Genomic DNA, 24,797 nt, shown 5'->3' with positions numbered 1-24,797 from the left:
GTGTGGCACTGATCTTCTATAATAATCCTTTATCAGGAACATGGCTAATCCAGACATTAAAAGACTTTGTCCAATTCAGACATTAAGATACTTAACGTCATAGAAGTAACAGTCGCTGATGCAAATGAATTTGTTAGCTGAGACGCATTTCTTCACTGTTATGTTACTTCTACACACAGCTCAAACTCCCAGCGCTCATGTCCTTCTGAGAGGCCTTCAATCTTTCAGCTTAACAGAAAGAAATAATAAATGACATTAAATAATACTCTGAGGACCTACATTATGCACATAAAGCTGTAGAAAAGCTTAATTTATTAAATATATTTATGAAATCTATTTACATCAAACATTTACAGTAGTAGCCAACCCCAACAAAACAACCCCAATCAAAACCATACGCACGCACACACACAAAGAAGAAGAAAATGAAGAAATAAACAAATGTCCATATGAACAGGACGAAAAATAAGGAAGAGGTTTTTTTTTTTCTTGTTGTAGAGCTGTTTCCTCAGACTCTTAATGCACTTAAAGAAGAGGACATCAGGCCAAGGCACCGGTTTGCTTGGACCAGTCTGTAAGTTTCACCATGCACCTGAAGGACGAAAGGTCACATGGCACTGCTGCAGGGCTGACACAGGGAGCCACTGTGCAGGGGTCTTTACTTGTTATGCTATGCCAGGCCAGCGGTCCAGAAAAAAACAACAACAATGCTTTGAACATGACTACACTCCCATCGCATTTGGACACTAAAATGATTGTCACCTACAACCAAATAGTAGATATCCGATTATGAGACATTGCAGGGATAAGCCATTTTTTGAACACTTGTTAAGTGCTCAGCATACTCAAAGCCACACTCTTGCATTTGTATATTTTCTTCTCTTCACTGGAGGGTCCTTGAATCCTAGAGTTTACTTCAAGTTGGTTTGGTTGATTAGTTGAAGTCTTTGTCATTGTTTACAAGCTTTGCTCCGACATAGAAAAACCACAACAGCGACTGACAGATTAAACAGTACTGTATATGCCAACAACTTGGAGGCCAAACACTGTTTGACTGTGAAGATGCAAAGTGATTGATGAAAAAAACCTGCATATCTGTACTGGTGTGTTGTGTGATTTACTCATGAGTGATTTAGATAGTAACAGATACAAAAAAGACTCCACATCCCACAATTCCAATGGAAAGAGTTCCATAATCTCCAAAGTGAGGGACCCTCCCCCTCTCAGGTAGAGCCACACCCCTTTCCTGGGCTAGCCCATAATAAAGACAGTGGAGAAGAAGGGGGGGGGGGGGTAGAAGGCTTTTGGGTGGCATTTTACATGAGTGCCATACAGTTTCATTTCCTGTCTCCTGTAGAACAGGGGGATTTGCCATGGCAGCAGAACCCCCAAGGCGCTTAGATGAAGTACTCCTTATGGTCCCTGGTGGATTTGTGGAGGTCCAGCTCAGTCCGGTACAGGTGCGGCGAGTGAGGAGGGTGGGGGTCCAGGTTGGCGCGCTGCTCCTTCTTCTCGGCCTTAGCAGGAGGGGGTCGGGGTCTCCGGTGCTGGTACAGGAAGCGGATGATGACCCCCATAACACAGAGGGTGGTGAACACCACCGCAGCCACCACACCTGTGAGAGGTTAAAAAAAAGAATCCCCAGCAAATCCATCATAATCACCAGACTGCAGACTTGGCAAGCGATCAGATAGCAGCACAACTGGTTCTGAATAATGATACTTCTTTTGAGGCACATGAAAATCAATATTTTTTCAAACCCCCTGTCCCAAAATCAGAGGTGGTGTGTCAGTCAGGGCAGGTAAAAGAAGGAACGGTGTGCTGAGGTGTCTGTAGGCTGTGAGTACGAGGAGGGAGACTCCTTCAATAAAGTTGACCAGCCTACCTCCGATTACTGCTGACTCATTGTGCTCCATCTCCTTCCGTGGCTCTTTGCCTCGGTCTCCCTTCTCTGAGTGGTCTGGGAAGTAAAGTGACGACAGAAAAAAATGTCACACGAGGTAAAGAAAGGAAAGAGCGCTAATAAACAAGATGCTAATAAACACATTCCAATGAGCCTGACTGCAAGAGCAATGCTCATATCATGCTATCAATCATCACCAATAGCCAATGAAAAATGCTAATAAAAACGAAATGCTAATAAAAACATTCAAATAAGCCTGACTGGAAGGACAATGCCCATATCATGCTGCCAGAGTTATTACAGAGCAGTAGCTGTAATTAACTGAACAGCTTCATCATTACTGACAGGGGCTGTAGCCTATAGGGCTAGAATTCCAATACGAGAATAATCAGCCTTCTCTGGGATTAGCATAGAAATGGTGAGACAGTGATTTGTGAGATTATAATTTGTTTTCCGGCGCTCAGCCTCTCTCTCTATCCCTCTCCTCCCATATCTGTCCCCTCTCCATTTCTCTCTATTTCTCTATCTCTCTCTCTTTCTCTATCCCTCTGTCCCCTCTCTACTTCTCTCTCTTTTTCTCTCTCTCTGTCTCTCTCTCTCTCATGCTGCTTATGTCTGCTAAGTGACTTGACGTAATCAGATAAAGAGCTGTCATGGGTGACAAGTGTCACTCTAAACATACTGACATGTCTAGGATATAATGAGCCTGGCAGTTTGAAAACGATAATTCGAAAGTTTGGCGTGATCCCACCAAGCCTGACGTGTATAAACATCTAAGATGTGTGCCAACCATGGTGAAAAGTGGACTTAATGTGGGTGGGAGAGATTACAGAATTGAGAGCATTCGTAAATTTTAACCCAATTCAAACGTCTCCTTGAGGCCGGTCTCGAAGGAGGTTTGAAAAAAGGTTGTCTAAAAGTCTAAAAGAGACGCTGAAATGGAGTGTCTTTGAGGAAAACCTTGTAGGCATAGCCTTGTTAGTATGATGTTTTTGACACACTTTTAGTCTACAATTTCAATGATTTGTCACCAGGCTGTGAATCCTCACAGTGAGAGTCTGAGACAGTCTCCTGAAGTTATGGCTGGTCCCACGGGACTAACTATGGTGCAATAGTGCTTTTTTAAATACTTAAACTCCTTCCACAAGATGCTTGGTGCCTCTGCTTCTTTATTCGCTAAGTCTTTAGTCTCTGTTTTTTTTGTAAATAATGTGCCATCAGGATGTGAGTTAGTCAGTGCCATTGAGAGGTCATTGGTGCTACTGACCGGCGAGCGAATGAGTTGTGGCCAGAGTGTTTGGACTGGAGGCTGAGCCGCAGCTGGATTCTGATAGACGGCCACTTATGCTGACCAATGTGCTTCTGTGACTCAGAGCTTCCTTCAGAGGGGCCACTTGATTGAACTGGACCGAGGATAGACAGCCAATGAAACCATGTGATCCTGCTTCGACCACCTCTTCATCCATGATGTCACCTCCTGCAGAAGCAACAGTGGGAGAAAAAAAAAAACACATTACCACTTAGAGAGGAGAGAGAACTACAATCATAGATCATGGGTTCTTTGGTCCTCATTAAGTTTGCTTAGACCTCTGTTTTGGCCCAAACAGGCCCTTTTCTAAATTATTTGCAACACAAAGTGTTCATAAATAATATCTAACATAATACAATGACCTAATGCTATAAGATGATACCATAATGATGTAAAGGCTTTCTATAAATAACCCTCCTAAAATGCTACTAGAACCATTAAGGCCTCGTCGGTGGACAGGCAAAAACACTTTTCACCAAAGAGTGTAGCACTGCTTTGATTACTGACTCAGTTACTCAGCATTTGGATCCAATTTCAGCTCCAAATGCAATTGTTAACATAGATAAACTCATAAGACACACTGACGTTTCGTTTAAAGCATGTACAATGTCCTGTCGGTGCTTTTGACATGGACTAATGTCCTAATGAGAGGGTGAACTCAATGTTAAAATCATTTCTAATTTTATACAGGCAGCTGATAGACGGAAACCAGAGGAGGCGAAATCAATGCGTTCACCCCTGACCCCCCTACTTACTCGCCCCTCTCTTTACCACTCAACACTTTTCTTCACTTTTGCTCACCTGTGGTGCTTTATGAGGACCCGGCGAGAAGTGTTCTGGCGAGGGCTTTATTTCTAATTTATCTGAAACATTTGCTCGCTCTGCCAAAGCACACCAAGAGCCACGATGGCACACCGTCCTATCAGTCTCCAGATTCAAAGCGAACAGGGTCTCCAAGGCAACGCCTGGTAAATCAATTTATCCTTCACTCAACCCGCCTGCTGTTCCCTTCAGAGAATGCACCCCCCCCCCCCCTTCTTCCAGCACTAACATACGCCAACTCCTTTAACTGAGGGAATAAAAAAACAGCCTCAACCACATTAAGTTGAGAGAGGAAGGGAGTCGGCGGAGGGGAGAGCACAGGGGGAGAAGGAGAGAGAGTGCTGGAGAATATCTGTTCTTCATTAAAATTCATAGAGAATTATATTGCCTCGGAGTGAGAGACACTCTTCTTTCTTTTTGAGGGGTTTGACAGATGCAAATCTATGGTGATGAGTTGAAGTCAAAACGGGAATTGCTAACAGGTGCAATAGAGGCACGACTTGCCTGCCGTTTGACTATCTCTCTCTGTCACAGTGTCTCTCTCTCACTCACACTCACACACACACACACACACACACACACACACACACACACACACACACACAGAGAGGACGGCTCACCTGAGAGTTTGCCAAGCGTCACACTCCTCAAAGGGCTGAGGGAAGACCCAGATGTCAGCGTGAAGATTTGCGCCAGGCCATCATCTATCTGAAAGGAGAGTTGCCCGGCGGGGAGCACAGGCAGTTACCCTTCTGCTGATTGACCAATAAGTCCCTGGCAGCACTGGCTTTTGACGATGAGTGTATGAAGCTGCCTCACACGTGTTCAAATGTGAAATGACTCAGGGAAAGCTTAAATAGTTGGCACTAATCTCAGGGCAAAGTAGGTTACAGTTATCTCGCCAAAACACCACACCCGCTTTTCCATTTTTCTCACTCCGGGTAATTAATGTGGTTTTAATATTAGAAGTAAACAAAATCACCGTAAAATTAAATGTTAAAAAGTTAATTATTTTCAAAAAGTTAACTTACTTGCACATACACGTCCTTTCCTTGGCGACTGAGTCGGAGCCAGTGTAGCTTGCCGTCGGATAAACTCGAGGACCTGGGGCTCAGCGTGTCTGGCTCCTTGTCCTCGTCTAGACGATACTTGATCTGCATACTTCCTAAGGGGACCATGGCAACACTTTAGAGTTCACCCTTACAAGACTAGTGCACATCTTCTGCACCGAAGTGGAGCATAATTTCCAGAGATGGAGTTGAGCTTGTTTTGCTCAGATAATCTCTTGTTCACTCCATGTGAGGAAAAGGGCTGAAAAGAGCTGAAAAGTTTGCACGGCTCCTGGGTTTACAGTTTATTTAATTACATTTTTTTTTACAACTGCTTACACATATTTTCTGCAACTGGGTCTCATTTTTGCAAAACTCTCACACAATTCACAAAACTGCACAGACAAAATTCAAAACACCTCAAATAATCAGCACAATTAAACATTGCATTCAAAACTTTATAATCTTTTTTCAAAATCAAATATTTCAAAAATCTAATTGTTCAAATGGTTAGACTTTTCAATCACTAACTAGACACTGGTGTGATACATCTGAAACACGCCTGTCTTTGTCAGGTTAAAGCCTTTTGTAGTTAAAGTGTTACAGTGCGCTGAGCAATCTGACAAAACCGTTTACAATAGACTGAATACAGTTCTTTTTCAAATTTGTGTCTTTTTTTCAGTGTTCTGAACACTGTGGATTAAAGTGTTGCACACACACAGTTGTCCATACTCCATACTACTATTGTCCATACTAGTGCTAGAATGTGCCAATTTCTAAATAGTAAGCTAAAACAATCATCATAGCAAATTGAAATATATTTAGTCAGCACTGAAACACAAAGCCATGCGAGGGTTGTAATAGTAACAAATACTTTTTTAGAAGAGAATGTGAACAGTATAGTTTCAGTAAGGAAACACATCATACGCAGTATTTTTTTAGAAAGCTATGTGAGAAGTAAATATATATACTGTATAAATATATACTGTAAATAAATAAAAATGTACATGATACATAAAAAGAGTGACCGTGCCCAGTCTCCTGGTATATGTCTTACATTTTGAAGGGCAGTGTCAGATTTGATTTAAGGTTTTGATCGTTGAGTGACAGATAAAAAAAAAATTCTGTTATATGTAAAAATGTGTAAAAAGTTTGTGTGAAAGCATTTTAAAAAATCTATTTAAAGTATACAGCAATTTGCCACCTATTAAAGTATGTTTGTATGGGGCAACTGCTTTTGGTATCATCTCCAAATTCATTTAGATGATATATCATCATGTGAAGGACAGATAAATACACCTGTTGTCCTTGGCAGCTACCCAGGTTTGGTCACCCAACCACACTATGTAGTTCTGTGGTCCTGGATGGACCACCCCGCAAACCGGTGAGAAAAGCTTTAACAACATGACCAACTGTTACGACACTGAGGAGGGAAATAGTCTAAGGGTGTTTAACGGCCCTCTTCCGTTCATCATTCTAACAAGAGAAACAGGATCTGGCCGCTACATCCTAACATGCTGTCCATATGTGCTGTAATTACCTGGAAGTGGGAACCATGGGAAGTGTGTGTGTGTGTGTGTGTGTGTGTGTGTGTGTGTGTGTGTGTGTGTGTGTATGTGCCAGCTTGGCAGGAACCTCAGATAGCGGTCACAGGCCTGTCGGCATGTTTGCACTCCCGCTCTGGTGGCTGTCCTCTGCAACATGGCCAGCCCAAGCGCTGGTTTATAATTAAAACCGTTCAGGTTTGATTTTGTTGGTGGTGGTTCCACTTGTGGGACTAGTTGCAACAGAGGACCTAATCCAATTGTGAGCCATGATCCTAGGCAGGTGTGCTTTAACCATTTAGCCACAGGTAGTGAAGCTCCACTTCTAAGTCAGTGCTTTCCCTACCATGTGACCTTACCTATGTGACCTTACCTATCCTAATATCAACTATATAGCTAGACACCAGTTAGCATTCTAGCAAGCTTTTAATCAGTTCCAATTGTGCTGCTGGTAGTGTTTGCAAGGCTTTTGCAGGCCATTTAGGTAGATATCTTGCCAGCTTTAGTCCAAAACTCCTTACTGCTGCTTTAAAGAAAGGATATTTATGCGATCTTTGCACGTTTGAACAGGAGAAAGTTCTGAAAAGCAATTGCATATCAATCCACTCTTACATATAGCCCTCTCTAAAAATGGATCGGACTGGCTGCCTTGCGAGAGATTTAGGAGGCCTGGTAAGAGCCACTTCTAATCGCGCCGCCTAAACTGGGGCTTGTATCCATTCAAGAATATATCATGTGCTCCCATAGTCACGTACAGATGCAGGGGCAGATGGCACAATATCCATCGTATTTCTCGTGAGACTAAAAGAAGGGATGTTTTCACCTGATTTGACTTTTTCATCTGATCTCTAGAAAGCCAGTAACTTTATGGTAGGATGTGACTTCATTCCCAATGCAAATAACCCTTGTGGGCATACTGTGAGTGGCTGCCAAAGAGTCCAAAACAAATCACCACTGACCTTAAAGCTTGTCTCCAGAATTGTTAAAAATCTTAAAAAGTGATGCTCTTAATGAAAGCAGCCCTCTGTGTTGTGTTGTGTTGTGTTGTGTTGTGTGGCGGCTTCAGTACCAGTTCTCTTCAGGATGATCGCCACGTAGCGCTGCCCGACCCCCCGCACCAACAGGAGCATGGTTGGCGTGCGTCTCGTCTGGAAACCCAGTGTCAAGCTGTCCGGCGACTGAATGGCAACCCCAGCCTCCTCTTTGGCAGGGGAGCTCTTGGAGACTCTGTCCCGGATCCCGGACAGCGTCTCCTGAAAGGAGTAGGTGAGGGAGGATCCGCCGTCAAACGCTGCCGCCATGACTGAGAAAAGAAAGGAGACGACAAAAATAAATAAAAGAAATGTTATAGTTATGCAAATGCAGACAGACTGGCAGCCGAACTGGCAAAGATTCGGAACCCAAATCCCTCCACTTTTAATCATCCCCAGCGCTGAGGGCATTAGCATTTCACTGCCAGGCTCTAAATCATTTTTCACTCGATGTGGAATCAACTTACAGCTCAATCTCAGGGACATTAATGCTACTTTGTCTTTGTTCTTCCCCTCCTGCATTTAAAGTTTTATTTGTGTGTGTGTGTGTGTGTGTGTGTGTGTGTGAGTGCATGCCTGTGTGTGTCTGTGTGTGTGTGTGTGTGTGTGCGCACAGTTTCTGAGAACTCCATTGCATTCTGAGAACTCCCTTGCATTCAGGGCCCAGCTAATGCTTGGCTCATTAGATTGACAGACTTGTGGGAGGGCCTGAGTCGGAACTCCCACGCTAATGAAATTCTGTTTGGTAGACAAGGGCACCGCTTTGAATCAGAAGAGCAAAGACACATTTAGCAACGCAGACATGTGCTTCATTCCCTTGTTCTTATGAATTACCATAAACATACAGACACTCAAAAAAAACTTGCCGGCAGAGTCGTCTGGCGGTGGGGGAGTTCGCTGTCAAACCATCTCATTTCATTTATTTATACATTTTGTCTTTTTTTTTCTTGGAATATGCATCTCCACAACACTGTTTTGGCAAGTCTCCTTCAAGTGTTTCAGTTCCAGTTCATGCATGGACTAATATACCTGATCACTGCTAATCTGTGGTATATTATTCATGTTACTGAAGTGCATGGAGGCATGCATGTATACACAATGTAGTCAGTCATGCTAATCTAAGTTCCAACAATACAGCTTGGAGATCTAGATTGTGTATTCAATTATCCGAAGCCAAAGCTGATATTACATACATCAGACTGGTGAAAGGTCCTGAAAGTGGCAAAACATTTTGGTGTTAAAACCTAATTCATTACTGTTACACGTAACCATGCATTACATGAGCCACACTGAACCAGGTCACAGTTTTGTGTGAAGATATCGTGTAAAAACTGTCAAGCCTGCATGGACACACACACACACACACACACACACACACACACAGGAATGCAAACATACACTGTAAGTGTTGATTCACCTGTGCTGCAGTGAGGGCCACCGTAGGCCGTCTGCGAACAGTCACACACGTAGCTGTTGCTCTCCTCCACACACCTGCCGCCGTGGTGACAGATGCTGTCGCCGTTGCAGTGACCCAGGCAGCCCGGAGACACCCCTGGGGTCGTCTTCGCCCGCTCCTCAAGGTCGAGGGCCACGCCGTTCAAGGTCAAAGCGCGCAGACAGCCCTGAAAGCCCCCCTGTCGTGAGGCGGTCCCACCTGTTACCAAGAGAAGTCAGGTATGGAGTTGTATCTTGTCATTTGTAAAAACAAATACATTTGGCTGTCAATAATAATCTAATGTCCTGAGTAGAGGTTCCAGAAATGAAAACAACAAATATTTAAATATTTTTGAAAGTTCTTTCTTACACAGACCTGTGAATTGGGGGAAACATATTGGTTAGGGGACATTTGGGCAATCGGTTAAAGGTACAGCCTCAGATTGTAATCCCATACACTTTTTGTCAGGGAATTGCTACTCACGGTCCTGTAGGGGTACGTTCAGTGTTTGGATTGAAAAAAAAAAACCTCAGGTATTGATACACAGTCCTAGCTCTATAAATAGGGAACAAACATAGTGGCTCAGACAGAGCCATAAACAATCCCAGCTAATCAAATTGAGGAGCACTGAAGGCAGGGGTCTAATATGACCGACTGCTGAGCTCAAATATCAACAACCTCTCGCAAAAGTGAATTGCGGACTCTCTCTGAAATCAAACATCTAGACAGTGCCGAGCTCTGGAGCAGAACCGGCCCTAATCTGACACAGATTAATCAGAACCGCCGGATCCTCCCCAGAGACTGCTGATAACCAAGAGCATATAGGCACATCACCATTTCCACTTAGTCAACTTCTCCTTTCCATCAAAGTGGGTAAGTTTTGGCAGGCACGTCCAGCACTCAAAAACAGACCCATCTCTTCACAATATGTGTGCCCGTTATTTCCCCTACACAGTTTGATTTGATTTCCCATTGATCTCCTAAGGCTTCTTCAGCACAATCAACAAAGAGATTTTTTGAGTTGAGTTCACGGTTAGATTCAGATGGTGTGAATCCCTCTCACTTCTGTGCAGTTCCTTATCTGGTTCAAAGCTGTAAGTGTGAGTGTGTTTCCCCAATCTCTTCAGCTGAACTTATTCTTCCCACTCAGAGCCTAGAGAGCAACTGAATTTCCATGACTGTAACTTCAATTGCTTTTGCCAGTCGGCTATTTGCTATTCCAGACTTTTTTTCAAAATGAGCTTGGGAAATTCACAGCTGTGGCTGAACTCAAATCTCAAACTTACATCCCATGGATACCATTCCAGTTTGCGCTCACGAGGTAAAGAAGAACAGCAGAAGAGCAGGGAGGTATTCCAGGCTTGGATGCCTCGCTTGCGTTCGGAGGAATAGCGTACCAATTCAACGCACTCCCATTCGGCCTATCTTTAGCACCGAGGGTATTCACAGAGTGCGTAGAAGCAGCCATCGCTCCGTTACGTCTACGCGGCTTACGCATATACAACTGTTTGGGCGACTAGTTAGTTGCTTCTCATTCAGGGGCGGCAGCGGTGCAGGACGGCCATCTTGTATCGACTGGGCTTTGTGATAAACAGAGAAAAAAGCGTTTTGTGCCCGAGGCAAATTACGCATTTTTTAGGCATGATTCTAGACTCCTCCTCCATGGAGGTCAGGCTGTCTCAAGAACGAATAAATGCCATCAAAACATGCGTGCGCCAGTTCCGACTGGGACAGTCAGTCTCGTCGCTGTGCTGCCAACGCCTGTTAGGAATGATGGCGTCAGCCGTCATAGCGCTCCCGTTGGGGATGCTGCGTATGCGGCCATTCCAAATATGGTACCTGTCTATGAGGCTCAACGCAGTCACAGACAGGCATCGCAGAGTAGTGGTGTCCTCCAGATGCAGGAAAGCCCTGGCGATCTGGAGAACCCCCTGGTTTCTCGCCACGTCGGGCACGATGGGCTCGCCTGCTCCTGTGGGCAGCGAGGCACGTCCTTTCCTCAGGGCAGTTCATATACCAGGTCACCTCAACTACGGTGCGGACCTGTTATCGAGGGGCGATCCTCGAGCAGCAGACTGGTGTCTTCACCCACAAGTGATAGACCAGATCTAGGTGCGCTTTTTCAGGGCGCAGGTGGACCTGTTCGCAAACAGGCAGAACACCGGCTGCCCGCTCTGGTTCTCGCTAGGGGGCGACGATCCCCCACTAGGCATAGACGCGCTAGGCCACCAGTGGCCAGCTCTACGCCTATATGCTTTTCCCCCGATCCCGCTCCTCCAGCAGGTGCTGTGCAGGATAGCGGACAAGGGCAGGGAATTGATATTGATAGTCCCCCACTGGCCCAATCAGCCATGGGCGGCAGATCTAGTCAATATGTCAGTGCAGCAGCCTTGGGAGCTGCCTCTGCGGAGAGACCTCCTAACGCAGGCGCACAGGACAGTGTGGCATCCCCATCCAGAGTGGAGAGGTGCAGGCTCATAGCGTCAGGCCTGTCAGATGCGGTGGTGGCTACAATACAGAGCGCCCGAGCTGTATCGACACGGGCTCTGTATACGCTGAAGTGGCGCAGTTTTGAGCGGTGGTGTGCTGCGCGTCAGCACGACCCCATTAACTGCGCCCTGGGCGTTATTCTAGAATTCCAACAGGAGTTGTTTGATGAGGGGAAGGCGGCTTCTACTCTCAAAGTGTACATGGCTGCCATTTCAGCCTGCCACGCAGGCATTAATGGCAGCTCTCCTGGCAGTCACCCGCTAGCGCCACGCTTTATGGCGGGGGTGAGACGGCTCAGGGTGCCAGAGAGACACCTCATACGCTCTTGGGATCTGCTAGTGGTGTTACGTGCTCTCACAGGGCCTCCGTTCGAGCCCCTGGAGACAGTGGACATAAAGTTTGTCTCTTTGAAGACCGCGCTGCTGCTGGCGTTAACGTCAGCAAAACGCATTGGTGACATGCAAGCCCTGTCAGTCAGTCCATCGTGCCTTCAGTTCTCGATCGCTGGAGACAGAGTGGTTATGCGACCTAATGCTGCTTACACACCTAAAGTGGTGGTAACCCCATTCCGCAATCAGGTGATTGAATTAGCAGTTTTCTCGCCTCCTCCTTTTGCATCAGCAGAGGAGGAACGTTTAAATAAGCTCTGTCCAGTGCGCGCTCTCCGCTGTTACGCAGAGCGCACTGGAGCTTTCAGACAGTCAGATCAGCTATTCGTGTGCTTCGGTGCACGCGCAAAAGGCAGACCTCTATCAAAACCGAGCCTCTCCCGTTGGATAGTAGAGGCTATCGTGTTGTCTTATAAGTAGATCCCCCGGAGAAGTTGCATGCGCACTCTATGCGGGGGGTCTCGTCTTCCTGGACCTTACTAAAGGGCGTCTCAGTGGAAGATATTTGCAAAGCTGCAAGCTGGAGTTCTCGCCACACTTTCATTAGATTCTATATGTTAGATGTGGCTGAACCTAGTTTTCTTCATAGCGTTCTGCGGGCAAGGGATCTCTGAATCCCCTGGCCTGAGAACGATATATATGATAAGTGTGTTCATTAGTGTCTACATGTTATGTTGCACATGAAACACTCCAGGGTGGTTTCCTACAGGCGCAGGATCGCGATCCTTTCCGCCTATGATAAAGGTTGCCCTGTTAATATGTTCACCGCCAGCGGCCGTATGAACCTCTATGAGGGCAAAGGCTTCAATAAAGCTGGTGTGTGTAATTGGCTGCCACTGTATTATCACGCGGGAATGTATAGGGTTCCATACTGTTATGTCGCAGTGAACTGCGACAAGGAACGTCTCGGTTACGTACGTAACCTCGGTTCCTTGAGCAGGAACCAGACATAACAAAGTTGGCGTGTACAGTGTTACCTTGGATTGATTGTCTTGCTCAGTTTCTTTCCGAGGTAGTTCTGAGGGCGCGTAATAAGATTATAGGACTCCTGAGGGGCGGGCCCAGGAGCGCGCGCTGACAGATCTCGCGGCCTTTCAGGCGTGAATAGATAAATGCTTCGATTTGTACCCCATGACTGACGTCATGTACCATACTGTTATGTCTGGTTCCTTGAGTACGTAACCGAGACGTTATCTGACTTTGTCTGTACTAGTATGGACACAGGTTAATCTTACATACCTCTCGTTGTTGTTGTTGTTGTGACAGATAACTCCCTAGAGTTATCTAGTATTTCTGGGAATGCTATGAGGGTAGATGGATGAGCTCTCCAAAATGCCAGGTTTTAGCCTTTCTTCTAGACAATGACATGAATTTGGCAACCCATATTATCTCACAATTCCTGTGAGTAGTGCACAGACAGAATGTTTCTTCAGTCGCTTTGAACTATTAAAAAACGTAGTCTACTTGCGTGGGCGAGGGGCGCTTCTCACTTCTTGCGCTACTTTTTATCGAAAGCATCGATCGGGATAAGGTGGGTTAACAAGTATGTGGGTATTAAATGTCGCAAAGTGAATTTGAAGGGGTGAATGTCTCAGAGTTATACGCCTATAGCATGGTCACTTGCGAATGTGAAATCAAATACAGACTGTTTGTAAGAATCAGTTGTATGTCTAAAACCTATTGTCATTTTAAGCTTGTTAATATAAGGGTCATTCCATGCCAAACGGGACAATTAAAGGAAAATTCCCCACTCGACCATCTCAGATTTGGCTGAAAAAATTCAAGGTTGTTCATACACTTCTTAATATGAATAGTCCCAAATATTAGCTCTCTACTCCCAATGGTTTTGTCACAATAGGATGTTTTAGGGGGGAGGGGGTGCCAATACTTAAGACGCTTTTTGAGCAGCATTTTGTGAAGAGCCATTTTCAAATGGCTATTACTAGAAAAGTATTTAAGCTAGCTCCTTCAAACTTTCTAGGCTTAAAATATGATACCATTACTTGAACGACTTCCAAGGGTGTGGCTTGGGTATATCATAGTATTCGGGGTGCTTGAATTTGCGCGAATTTTTTTTGCTTCGTATGTTGTATTAAAAAACTGTCCTTATGTGATGAATGGGCTGGAAGATATTAAAGCTTGAAAATGGATAAAAACCCATTTGTGCCATTTTTGGCATGCTATAGCAAAAAAATTACAGCATTTACCAACATGAAACATGTTCTTAACATATAAAAAAATTGTGATGGTGTTCTGCCTCGTTTTCTCAAAATATTTTTTTGAAAATATGGGATTTTTGTTCACGCCCAGCATACAAAGGAAGGTCTGTGTATAATATCAGGTCTCCAGCTTTAACATTGAGCTTTCCACAGGTATTCAAAGATGCTACAACAAAGCGTAAAGTAAAATTTCCGCGCAAATTCAAGCACCCCGAATACTATGATATACCCAAGCCACACCCTTGGGAGTCCATAATCTTCAAGTAATGGTATCATATTTTAAGCCTAGAAAGTTTGAAGGAGCTAGCTTAAACACTTTTCTAGTAATAGCAATTTGAAAATGGCTCTTCAGAAAACGCTGTTCAAAAAGCGTCTCAAGTACAGGCACCCCCTCCCCCCTAAAACATCTTTTTGTGACAAAACCATTGGGAATAGAGAGCTAATATTTTGGACTATACCTATTAAGAAGTGTATGAACAACCTTGATTTTTTTCAGCCAAATCTGAGACGGTCGAGTGGGAGCCATTGTCCCGTTTGGCGTGGAATGACCCATAATGCATTTCTACACTAATGTGATGAAAACTAAATCTGTTTTGTGTATTTACCTTCATCTGATGTTCACAATTCAGTTACTCTTTGCGCTTGGTGTGTGGTAGTTATGGCTACAGCCTGTGTGTGCAGTAGCACAGGCCATTTGTTTATTATGCTTGCAGAAAATAAAGAAAACAGACATACACACACACACACACACACAAACACACACACACACACACACACACACACACACACACACACACACACACACATACTAACACAATGACATCATAAACTAATAAAAATGTTGATTTCATATAATGTACTGCATTAGTGGATCACTGATTTCATTTCCCACCAAACAAATAGTCTCGGCTAAACTACAACTTAATTAGGACAGCTCTGGTCTAGACGTGGCCTACGTCAGTGTACAAATGCATTTTCCTTGGTACCCTAAGACTATCAGGGACAAAAGGGTGTGTGCATAAAAAGAACACCCACTGTTCCACTGATTCCTGTCATTCGCACCCACCAACAGGAAAGCAAGCTCCTGGTCCTGACTACCTGTAGTCAACACTGACACCACCTGTACTGTCTGACTTCAGCTGTAAACCCACCTGCTGGGCAGAATGGCAGCTTCCTGGCAGAAGTGTCATTTTGCCAAAGGGGTGTGGGTGAAAGGTTGAAATATGTTTAGTTTGTTTTCAAATCAAAAAACGGCTATGAGGCCAAGAGACATCAAAAGCAACTTACGAGGACAGATTCACCAGAGGCTGGTAAGAAATAACGTGAAGCTTGAAAACGGAACGCAAGCCCAGGAACGCTTGAGGGATCTAAGCGGTTGTAGATGTCAGAGAGAGTGAGAGGGATCTAAGCGGTTCTAGATGTCAGAGAGAGTGAGGTGTTCCTGAGTCTGACGGGTCTTTACCTACAAACAGCTGTCCGCTGAGCTGCAGGTGCAGACGTCCCTCGGGGGGCGCGGCGATGCGGCGCGGGGGGAGCTGGTCTACCTGCAGCCACGCCCCCTTCACGTTGCGCTCCGCACGCACGTGATGCCACTGCCGGTCGTTCAGGGCGACGGGGGAGCTGACTGTGAGGCTGATGGGGCCGTCGCCGAGGTCAAAGATGAATGTCACAGACGATGGAGCTGTGTGGAGGAGAGGGAGGAGAATAGGGGTAGAACAGGGAAGAAGAGATGAAAGATGGAAGGCAAAGAGAGGGAGAAACCAGAGCAGATGTGATGAAGAAAGGGAGAGAGGGAGGAGACACAGTATCACCTTTAATAACTAGTTTTATTACAAAATGTTATTAATTTGAATAATTTTACTTAAGTTTAAAGGAACGCAGTGGTAACATTTGGACATGTCACCCATCGGGGAAACACGTGACTAGGCACTCATTAAACTCAGGAGAGGAGAGAGACATATCCTTACATCCTGAGGGGGCTGGCTCTGATAACTACAGGTAGTCAACCTGACTGTCAAGAATCCTCACATAGTCGTTAAAACATACATTTCGTTGTATGCAAATACAATGACAATAAAGGCTTTTCTATTCTATTCTATTCTAAATATAACAATTGTACTCAGGCTAGACACCTCCGTTGCGTGGAGCATTCACTCTCACACTGATATTCGTGTTCACACTTCCTTTAATGTTCACCATCTCGTTCATTCCCACATCTATAAGGTATGCCGTCAGGATGATTATCGTGTCTATTTTGACTCTCGTGTTCACTGTCACATTCACTCTCACGTTCATGCTGTCTAAGCTACAGCTCATGTGATAAACAGTCTTCGAGTCCTTCATTCCGCCTACTCACAGCTTAGCTCCAACCTGATGAAGGCCTGGACCCCCAGATTCTCCAGGAGGACCCCCGAGAGGGTGCTGGTCTTGAAGTAAAGTGAGAGGTCAAGGGTCAGCTCTGCCTGAAGAGGGGGGAAGTGGAGATACGACGTCTCCTGGTAGAAGGATGCAGAGTTCCACAGGAATCCTAGGTGAGAAGGCAAGAGACAGACATTTCAACTGAGCTTTCCTTTATGTTTAAACAATTGAGCTTTCCGTTATGTCTAAACAAAATGAAATGGATGTAGCTGCTGTTGGAGGCAGTGGTTGGTAGTGTTTCTGCAAGTGTCAAATGTGATGAAAATAACATACTGTTGCCGTAGCAACGCAATGGTCCAATTTTGAACACCACCTCGGAGCCGGTCCTGTTTGTGTCGCCGATGGCAATTTCTCTCAGGGGCAAATGATCTTTGTAAGACAGCAGGCCAGTATCATTTACCCTGTAGATGAGACAATGAGAGTGAGAGAGAGAGAGAGAGAGAGAGAGAGAGAGAAACCGAGCGAAAGAGAGGTTAGAAAAGGAAGGCAGGGCAGATGGGTAGTGGGAGGGATTGACAGCTTTCCTTGGATGCAGAGGTGGAGACAAAGAAAAACAGCGATCCCAGTCATGATGCTTTCACCTTCAATGCGTCAAAATCACTAGCATGAGTTTCCTGATTGACATACTGTAGGAACAGTGCGTTATATGCGTCTTTCCAACATCTGTGAGTCTCTGGTACCTATCTTTGGCTCTTTGTATTTAGAGTGCCTTGTATGCATGAACACGCATGCCGCTCTAGTAGCTGTCTGTAGCTGTTTTGAAATATCTATGTTTACGCAGTATATTTCTTGGGGAGATAGTGTTTTGTTTTATGACACTGTCATGAGACCTCATTTTTTATGGATGTATATGTTGCATTTATGGATGTACAGTATATATTGCATATATGCAGTTTATGCCACTTATAAATTATAAATAGAGCCATGATTTACTAGTCATTCAACAACAGCTGTACATTACTGAATTGTCCTGCAAAAACTGGAATATAATCAGTACTCTGTTGAGTTAAGGAGATTGTAATTCCTTAGAAGATCACATCAATCCTGTGATCTGCAGCAGGAGATAGAAAAGCGGAGACTTGCGTGAGTTATGGAGTTTAGATTACCATGCGTCGCGGTCCGCGTCGCAGTTGCAGAAGTAGTTCATGTCCATGCAGTTCCCCTCCAGGCTGCAGGAGCACTGTTGCACCCCAGGAAGGAAGCCCCCCCAGTACGTCCTCTTCGCCCCATCCCGGTCCAGCCACCACGAGAGGGGTGTGCCGTCTATATCCAGCCAATCACAAGCCAAAACGCCAAAAAAAGGGTGGGAAAATAGACAGACGTCTTAGATTAATTATATGTACATTTACACACGTTTGACAGTGCTGGTATGGACTATGAAATGGAGAAATGTGAAGAACATCTAAACATTTTCATATAAAATAACACTACAATTCTAGCATATTCTAGCAGATAATTACAATAAAACCTATGATAAAAAAATCAAGAAAACGAAGCAAGAGGTCAGCAAAAAACTAGTAGGAAGTACAAATTAAGTATAGGTTAGCTGGTGGGTGGTAATAACAGTGTTGGCAATTAAAAACTCTTTTGTTAACCTATAACAATAATAATTAAAATAATTATAATTATATTTTGTTGTCAGTCATGAAACAATTATGCCTTTGTATTTTTATCAATATTTTGAAAGAGAGAGGGTCACCAGAGATACAGTTCTTTGAAGAGTGATTCAATCAAACTTAATTTCATAAAGCTAATTTAGTAACTTGCCAAAATCATTTTGCTAATTTAATACCATACCACAATGCTCCCACGTGCCACACGATAGCTTTATCTTGTTGTCCTTCAATGAAATCAGGGCCCTAAGACAGCCAAAGGCATCAACCAAGGCCAAGTTACATACTGACTCTAGTCCAGAGTTTCTTTTGATTGACAAGTATACATTATAAGTAGTGCTGTCAAACGATTAAAATATTTAATCGCGATTAATCACATTTATGTCATAGTTAACTCAAAATGAATCGCGATTCATTGCAAATTTTTATCTATTCTAAATGTCCCTTCGTTTATTTATTTTTTCCATCATTTTATTTTTATTTTAATACCCTTATCAACATGGAAAAGTTGATTGGCTTGCTTTATGCAAATGTTTTATTTTATTGAAAACCGATATTGCCAAACAGGGCGGTACAAAATAAAATTATAAAGTGCACATTTCAGGTGCAGTTAAACCATGGCTTAATATTTTCTTTTTTTCAAGTTTGCTGGGAACATAGCAGTCAGGCCTCTTATTTCAGAAACATTGAACCGTAATCAGTTAGGTTACCAATAAAAGGTAAGCCTACTACTTCTTTGCTTTCAGCCAGCTGCCTATTGACATTTTCAGACAACAGTGAAGCTCGCTTCTTTTGCACAACACAACTTTTAAAAGTAAACTTTCCATTCAGAAGCTTTTTATCATCCATTTCGCCGTATCGTGCTCACCATTCACTCAAACCGTAACGTTAGCCTACTCCACAGTTTGCGAGGCCAAAAAGAATGTTAATCAAAAAAAAAAAATAGCATTGATCTTGCGATAAAAAAATGAACGGCGTTAAAATGGGTTTGCGTTAACGCCGTCAATAATTAGCTGTGCTAAAAGCATGAAAGGTTAGCATGATGAAGCAAGGCTACATGTAATGCATGAAAGAGTTGCACCTGTGGAGTTTCAAAGTATCCATGAAAGTTTCATAAATGGAAATGTCAGTAAAAGCTGATGTAACTAAACTGAAACACGGCCACAACTTTGTCTTGAGAGAGTGTGGAGAGAGACAGACAGACAGACAGACAGACAGACAGAGAAAGAGAGAGTGAGTGCTGCTTGTGCATGGCTACACAATAAGCCAACATGACTTTACAGTCTCTGTTCTGTTTTGCTCCCACCATGTGTCACTGTTCTGATCACCACACAGTGGGCCCACTTTAACAGCACCACAGCTTTCGCATCTGGTGCCCTCGTAGAGACCCGCAATACCATCTTAGGCCTTCACACCCATGCAGGGGGCACTATGTGGGTTTAAGGTGCCTGTGTGAGGAGCAGCTTTTAAAAAGCATTCAACTACGCCCACAGACAAGGTTCGGTATGAGGCAGAATACAAACATCACCCTGGCAACAGCCTTCCATTCAACAGATGCTCTTGGCCACTTGCATCTGACAACCACGTACCTTTTGGAAACATGCAACGTTCAGAAAACAAAACAAAACAAAACAAAAACCACCAGTCTGCTGGTGTCTGAAAGACCTTGTTCCTGAGCATCCTGGGTCATGGTGTCTGACAGCCAAAACTCGTTCCAATACTGAGCAGCATGTGTGCATGGAGAGTGGCCCACATGTGTGCACAAACAGAAACGCTCGGCCACTCCTACATAAGCCAGACATAAACCCCTCCCGGGACCAGACAGAGCCAGAACTAGGCTCCTGGCGGCAGGTGGGGCGTGGTAATGCTGGGCAGTGGTGTCTGAGATGTGTGTGTCCACAGGTTAGCAAGAGTGTGTGTGTGAAAGTGTGTGTGTGTGTGTGTATGTATGTGTGTCTGTGCATGAGTGTATGTGTGTGTGTGTTTGTGTGTGTGTGTTCAGAAAGTGCCGGCGAGGAGAGTATGAGTGGGCATTTGTTATGCCAGCTCTACAGGATGCAAGCTGCTGCCAACTCGCCGGTCCTGCCGAGACAATCTGTTGACACAAGATGTCCGGCGATCCAGTTCACTTCGCTCTGTGTACCAACAATTCTGGTCATATTTGCTTCTGCGCTGTTTAGGGAGGGATGGATAATTTTTACAGGGCTCAGTGGGCAACTCCATGCCTGTTTGGCAGGAGGGACTTCAAGTGAAGCTGGTGCTGCTTCTGTGATGTGTTCTTTAAGACAAGCTCAGTGTGTGTGTATGTAGAGGATCTAAGAGTCAGTGCGAGTGGAAGATTACACAGGGCTCTTTCTCCCACTCCTGCCAGCCAGGTACCATGCAGGTGAAGCAAGAACACAGGCTGTTAGCTCCAGCCTGATGACTCCACATAATTAAGTCTCTGTACGATCCCAATGCAGCAGTACACAGCGTCTCAGATATTAATATAGTATCAGATACATCCTGTGACACCCAATCCAGCACATTTTCCTTTCCCCCAATAAACAAAGTAGTGTGTTACAAAAAAATATCTGTTGCCAACCTGCTATTCCACCCAATAAGTGCTACATTTATTCTGCATGTAATGCCTTTCAAAACTTTGAGTTTTGAGAGTATTGATATAGTACTATGTAAACTAAATCGCTAACGCGCTAACTAAAATCATTGTCCCAGTGTTAGCAGTAGCAATGGACTTAACTGAGATGCCAGGACTCACCCCACGTGTCAAATAGTCGTGACTTCCTGCACTGGTAGATGACTTCCTGTTGGCAGTGCAGGGAAGTGGTGACCAGGCTCTGGAGGTGGCTGGGGGGGAGGCTGTAGTTTAGGGACCTGGTGTAGGGGCTCTGCAGTGTGGATCCCCGCACTCGGACAGGCTCCGTTTGGTCATGGCCGACCACAGTCCACACTTTGTCCTCTAAACGTAGGAGAAACCAATAAACACACACACACACACACACACACACACACACAGACACACACACAGACACACACACAGACACAGACACACACACACACACACACACACACACAGAGACCTGCTTTTAAGGAATGCCGGGAATAAAAACGATGCTCCAGCTTTCAAGTACCTGGGCTGACCCCCCTGGTGAGAGTGTGTGCGCATGAATCCGCCTGGGAGATTAACTCCATGATTGAGTGAAGCGCAAATACCTGATGAATATTAATTCAGGAACAAAAGGTCACTCAGCCTGTGCTTAGGAATGATGAGGGCCCTACCTCTCAGCTCCCTCTCTCTCAATCTCTCTCTCAGTCTCTCTCCATGCAAATTCACCTCCTCCATTTACATACCTCCCTCTATCACAGCACCACTCTCCTTGCACACACTTCACATTCACTCCCCCCCCGAAAAAAAGGTACCTATTTGCCAAGGCCTGAGAAATTTGCATGGTCAACAGCCCAGTAATTGGGGTGAGCCTTGGTCAAACTTGGCTGGGTAGGTAGTGCAGCTCTGCTCGGGTGAGATGGTCGTCTGTTTGGACATGTTCTGTCCCTAAGCCCTAGCTAAACTCAACAGAGTCTGCGCGTGTTTATTAAATAGTAGCTGCCTTTATTTGTAGGGAAGAGTCCAGGCAGTTTCATTTTACTCAGACAAGTCAAATACTAAGCTTATAAATGTATCATTGAACATAGTACTGAAACCCTACAGTATATGCTTCTGTTGATGTCTTGAAGGCGAATTGTGCTACCTCCTGGTATGAAATGCGCTGTATAAATTTGATTTAAAGACAAATTACCTAGCAGGTAGCTGCTGGTAAATTCCAGCCAAAGTCACAGACCATGACACAGCAGTAGCTGGCCCTCACTGTGTGTCAAGAAGAAAACGGTAGTATGTTCTGCTCAAAACTGCTCAAAGCAATCATTCTAAATAGGCTCTGTATGGGTTGAGCATTTTACAAGGGCTCAGTGATTACTTTGGCTGTTAGCGCTTCTCTCTTAAGCATTCTCAGCTAATATACTCAGAGAAGACTGGTGTTAGATACAGTTTGACAGCATCAGGCAAGATGAACTGCAAATTCCATTCCAAACCTCCCCACAAGGAATGGGAACATAGTCTCTTAGCTCGGCTATTCCTTGAAAGCAAAGTATGATGATACAATCGACTAAGGCTTTCACTTAATTACTGCCTGGTTGACTACCACTCTAACAGCCATCAGTCTTTTACAATAATGTTTAAGAGACAGATTCACACCATCATTATACACCTTTTACCTGTGGTTGCGTATTTTGAACAGAGATTACAATAGGCAAACAAGCATTTGTCTCACTGCTGGATACGACACCGCATGGTCAAACACAACAGCATAGAATATAAGTCTCGGTGATGCAGCTGTGTATGTTTGCCTCCGCGTGCTGTGCTTTTGAACATGCTAAATGGCTAAATAGTCTGTGTTTCCTCCTATTCACAGTGGGTCAGCTTGCTCTGGCGGTGATCAATGGCTATAAAAGTAGAGTAGCCAGGAGGCCTAGAGTGCTTAATTACCAGACCCATTCTACTACCATCCATGATAAATTGTATGTGTGTATTAGTGAGCGTTGGTGTGTGTTTGGATGACTGTATGTACGTGTGGTGTGTGCACGTATGAGTGTGTGTATATTGGAGGGTACTCAAGGCAAAATAGTTTGTGTTTTTTGTCTGTGTGTGAGTGTGTGTATATTGAAGGGTACTAAGGGTGTGTGTGTGTGTGTGTGTGTGTGTTTGTGTGTCTGTGTGTGTGTGTGTGTGTGTGTTACCTGTCTGGCTGCATGTCACCGGTGTGCTCTCCAGCGGTCCACTTCCATCCAGGTCGAGGGTGTAAGTGCCCGAGGGGTCAGCTTTGCCGCGGTACGCTTCGCACGATCGCTCGTACAGCGCTGTGAAAATGATAACATGACCCATTACATTCCTTCAGCTCAGTTATTCTCTCTCAGCTGTCAATTTAAAGACATGTACAAGATCTAAAGGGAGGAAAATGTTACATCCTTTGACATCCCCTTGATCTCAAACATTTTCACCTCAATTTGAAGGTGAGTGCGTTAACCTTTCTGTTAGCCTGCTGTCGCTGTTATCCAAGGCCACTCATGAAGGAACAGCAACCGATAAGACTAAAATGGGCTCACGTTGTGCACAAGTGTCTGTGTGAGGACACGAACAGGGAGCGGTCCTCTCCTAAAACCCCTGCCAATGTTAACAGCAGCAAACCCTCATTGATTTGCCATCCTCTCTTCCTCTCCTCCTCATCCTTATCCTCTCCTCTCGGATGACAACCAGCAGCCCCAAAGAGACGCTTGCTAATTCTTTTCCCCGGCACTCAGTTTGCCAGGGTTTAGTGCATATATGGCAGCACTGGGGAGGAAGTAATGAAAAATGTCTATTTCACTCCCTCTTCCCCGCCTTCCTTCTCGCTCGCTATGTGATGCTTCTTGCCGATGAACCGTGGACGATCCTGGTCTCCTTATGGGGGGCTTGTCTGGAGCCGCCAGCTTACGGGGAGAAACAAGAAAGCCCCCGCAGCTGAGAGAACATTGGCGGCAAACACACATATTGATTAAAGTAATCTTTTGATTAAACACGTCTCTCTTTACAGCCCCTGTTAGAAAAAAAAATAAAGCGGAAGAGAAAAAAAAAATGGCTGGGGCGGTCTTAGTCATCGCGACGCTTTGAGTGGAAAAAGAGCTCTGTAAAGCTGTTTGTGTCTCGCAGGAGATGAAGGTGTCAGAGGTCGGAACAATTAGATTGTGAACTTTTTGATGTTTTCCTTTTTCGAGGGGCGTTGTGTGCTTTTGAAATCTGAACTGGTTGATGTTTTAGATGGATACCATTCACTAAATAACAAGACATCCTTTGTTATGAATGAATATCAACTGAAAATATTCTTGCTCTGATACAGCTTTGAAGTGAGTCTTTGCTGAGAGATAAGATTTATTATTTGATAACATCAAAATATTAGGAAATTCAATATCTTGTGTTTATTTCTTCACACGCCTTAAAATTATCAGAATATCTACAAAGGATTATAGGCTAGAATATAAGAAATTCACATCAAACTAGTCTTGAAAGAAACTATACATACGTACAACAATGGGCCATATAGTACAACTTCATTATCATCAACAATTCAACTCATTAAGAGCAATGACTGATGAAATGCACCAGCTGTAAAAGGGCCACATCAGCATCAGACAGAAAAGTAACACACAGACACTCAACACACTGTCAATATCAATAGAAGCTCAGAGCTCAGAGTAAAGTATGAGCTCTGTGACTGAACTCACGGCTGTGGCAGGTAGCTCCCGTGTAGCCTGTCCCCAAGCAGTCGCAGTAGAACTGGCTCCAGCTCTGGGAGCACTGACCCCCGTGTTCACAGTAGTTCGGGGTACACCTACGACACGGACACAAAGTCAGACTAGGAGAAGACATTTTTCTTTGCAGTCGAAGTTCAGCTAAAATCAGGGACTGGGATGCTGTCGAAGTGTTGAAGTGGATTCACAGCTAATCAATTCTGATTACAATGTTTTCTCCCAGAAAGGATTTG

General features: G+C 44.5%; 1 protein-coding gene across 1 annotated transcript in view; it reads right to left on the bottom strand.

Moving 5' to 3' along the window:
- Nucleotides 1–280: 280 nt before the first annotated feature.
- Nucleotides 281–24,797, bottom strand: part of cntnap5l (contactin associated protein family member 5 like) — a 65,924-nt gene continuing 41,407 nt past the window's right edge. Inside the window, exons 11-24 of the mRNA XM_031559192.1 lie at nt 24,538–24,644; nt 23,017–23,136; nt 20,981–21,181; nt 17,716–17,872; nt 16,883–17,010; nt 16,548–16,718; nt 15,654–15,872; nt 9,076–9,312; nt 7,697–7,930; nt 5,066–5,199; nt 4,655–4,742; nt 3,171–3,380; nt 1,886–1,960; nt 281–1,615 (exon numbers count right to left, since the gene is read on the bottom strand). Of these exons, the coding sequence (XP_031415052.1) occupies nt 1,398–1,615; nt 1,886–1,960; nt 3,171–3,380; nt 4,655–4,742; nt 5,066–5,199; nt 7,697–7,930; nt 9,076–9,312; nt 15,654–15,872; nt 16,548–16,718; nt 16,883–17,010; nt 17,716–17,872; nt 20,981–21,181; nt 23,017–23,136; nt 24,538–24,644 (2,299 nt within the window). The 3' untranslated portion in view covers nt 281–1,397. The remainder of the gene's footprint in view (nt 1,616–1,885; nt 1,961–3,170; nt 3,381–4,654; nt 4,743–5,065; nt 5,200–7,696; nt 7,931–9,075; nt 9,313–15,653; nt 15,873–16,547; nt 16,719–16,882; nt 17,011–17,715; nt 17,873–20,980; nt 21,182–23,016; nt 23,137–24,537; nt 24,645–24,797) is intronic.

This window comes from Clupea harengus, chromosome 21, assembly GCF_900700415.2.
Source record: "Clupea harengus chromosome 21, Ch_v2.0.2, whole genome shotgun sequence".
Classification (NCBI taxonomy): Eukaryota; Metazoa; Chordata; class Actinopteri; order Clupeiformes; family Clupeidae; genus Clupea; species Clupea harengus.
Note: the sequence above shows the minus strand (reverse complement) of the source record. Positions and strands in the feature narration are given on the sequence as shown.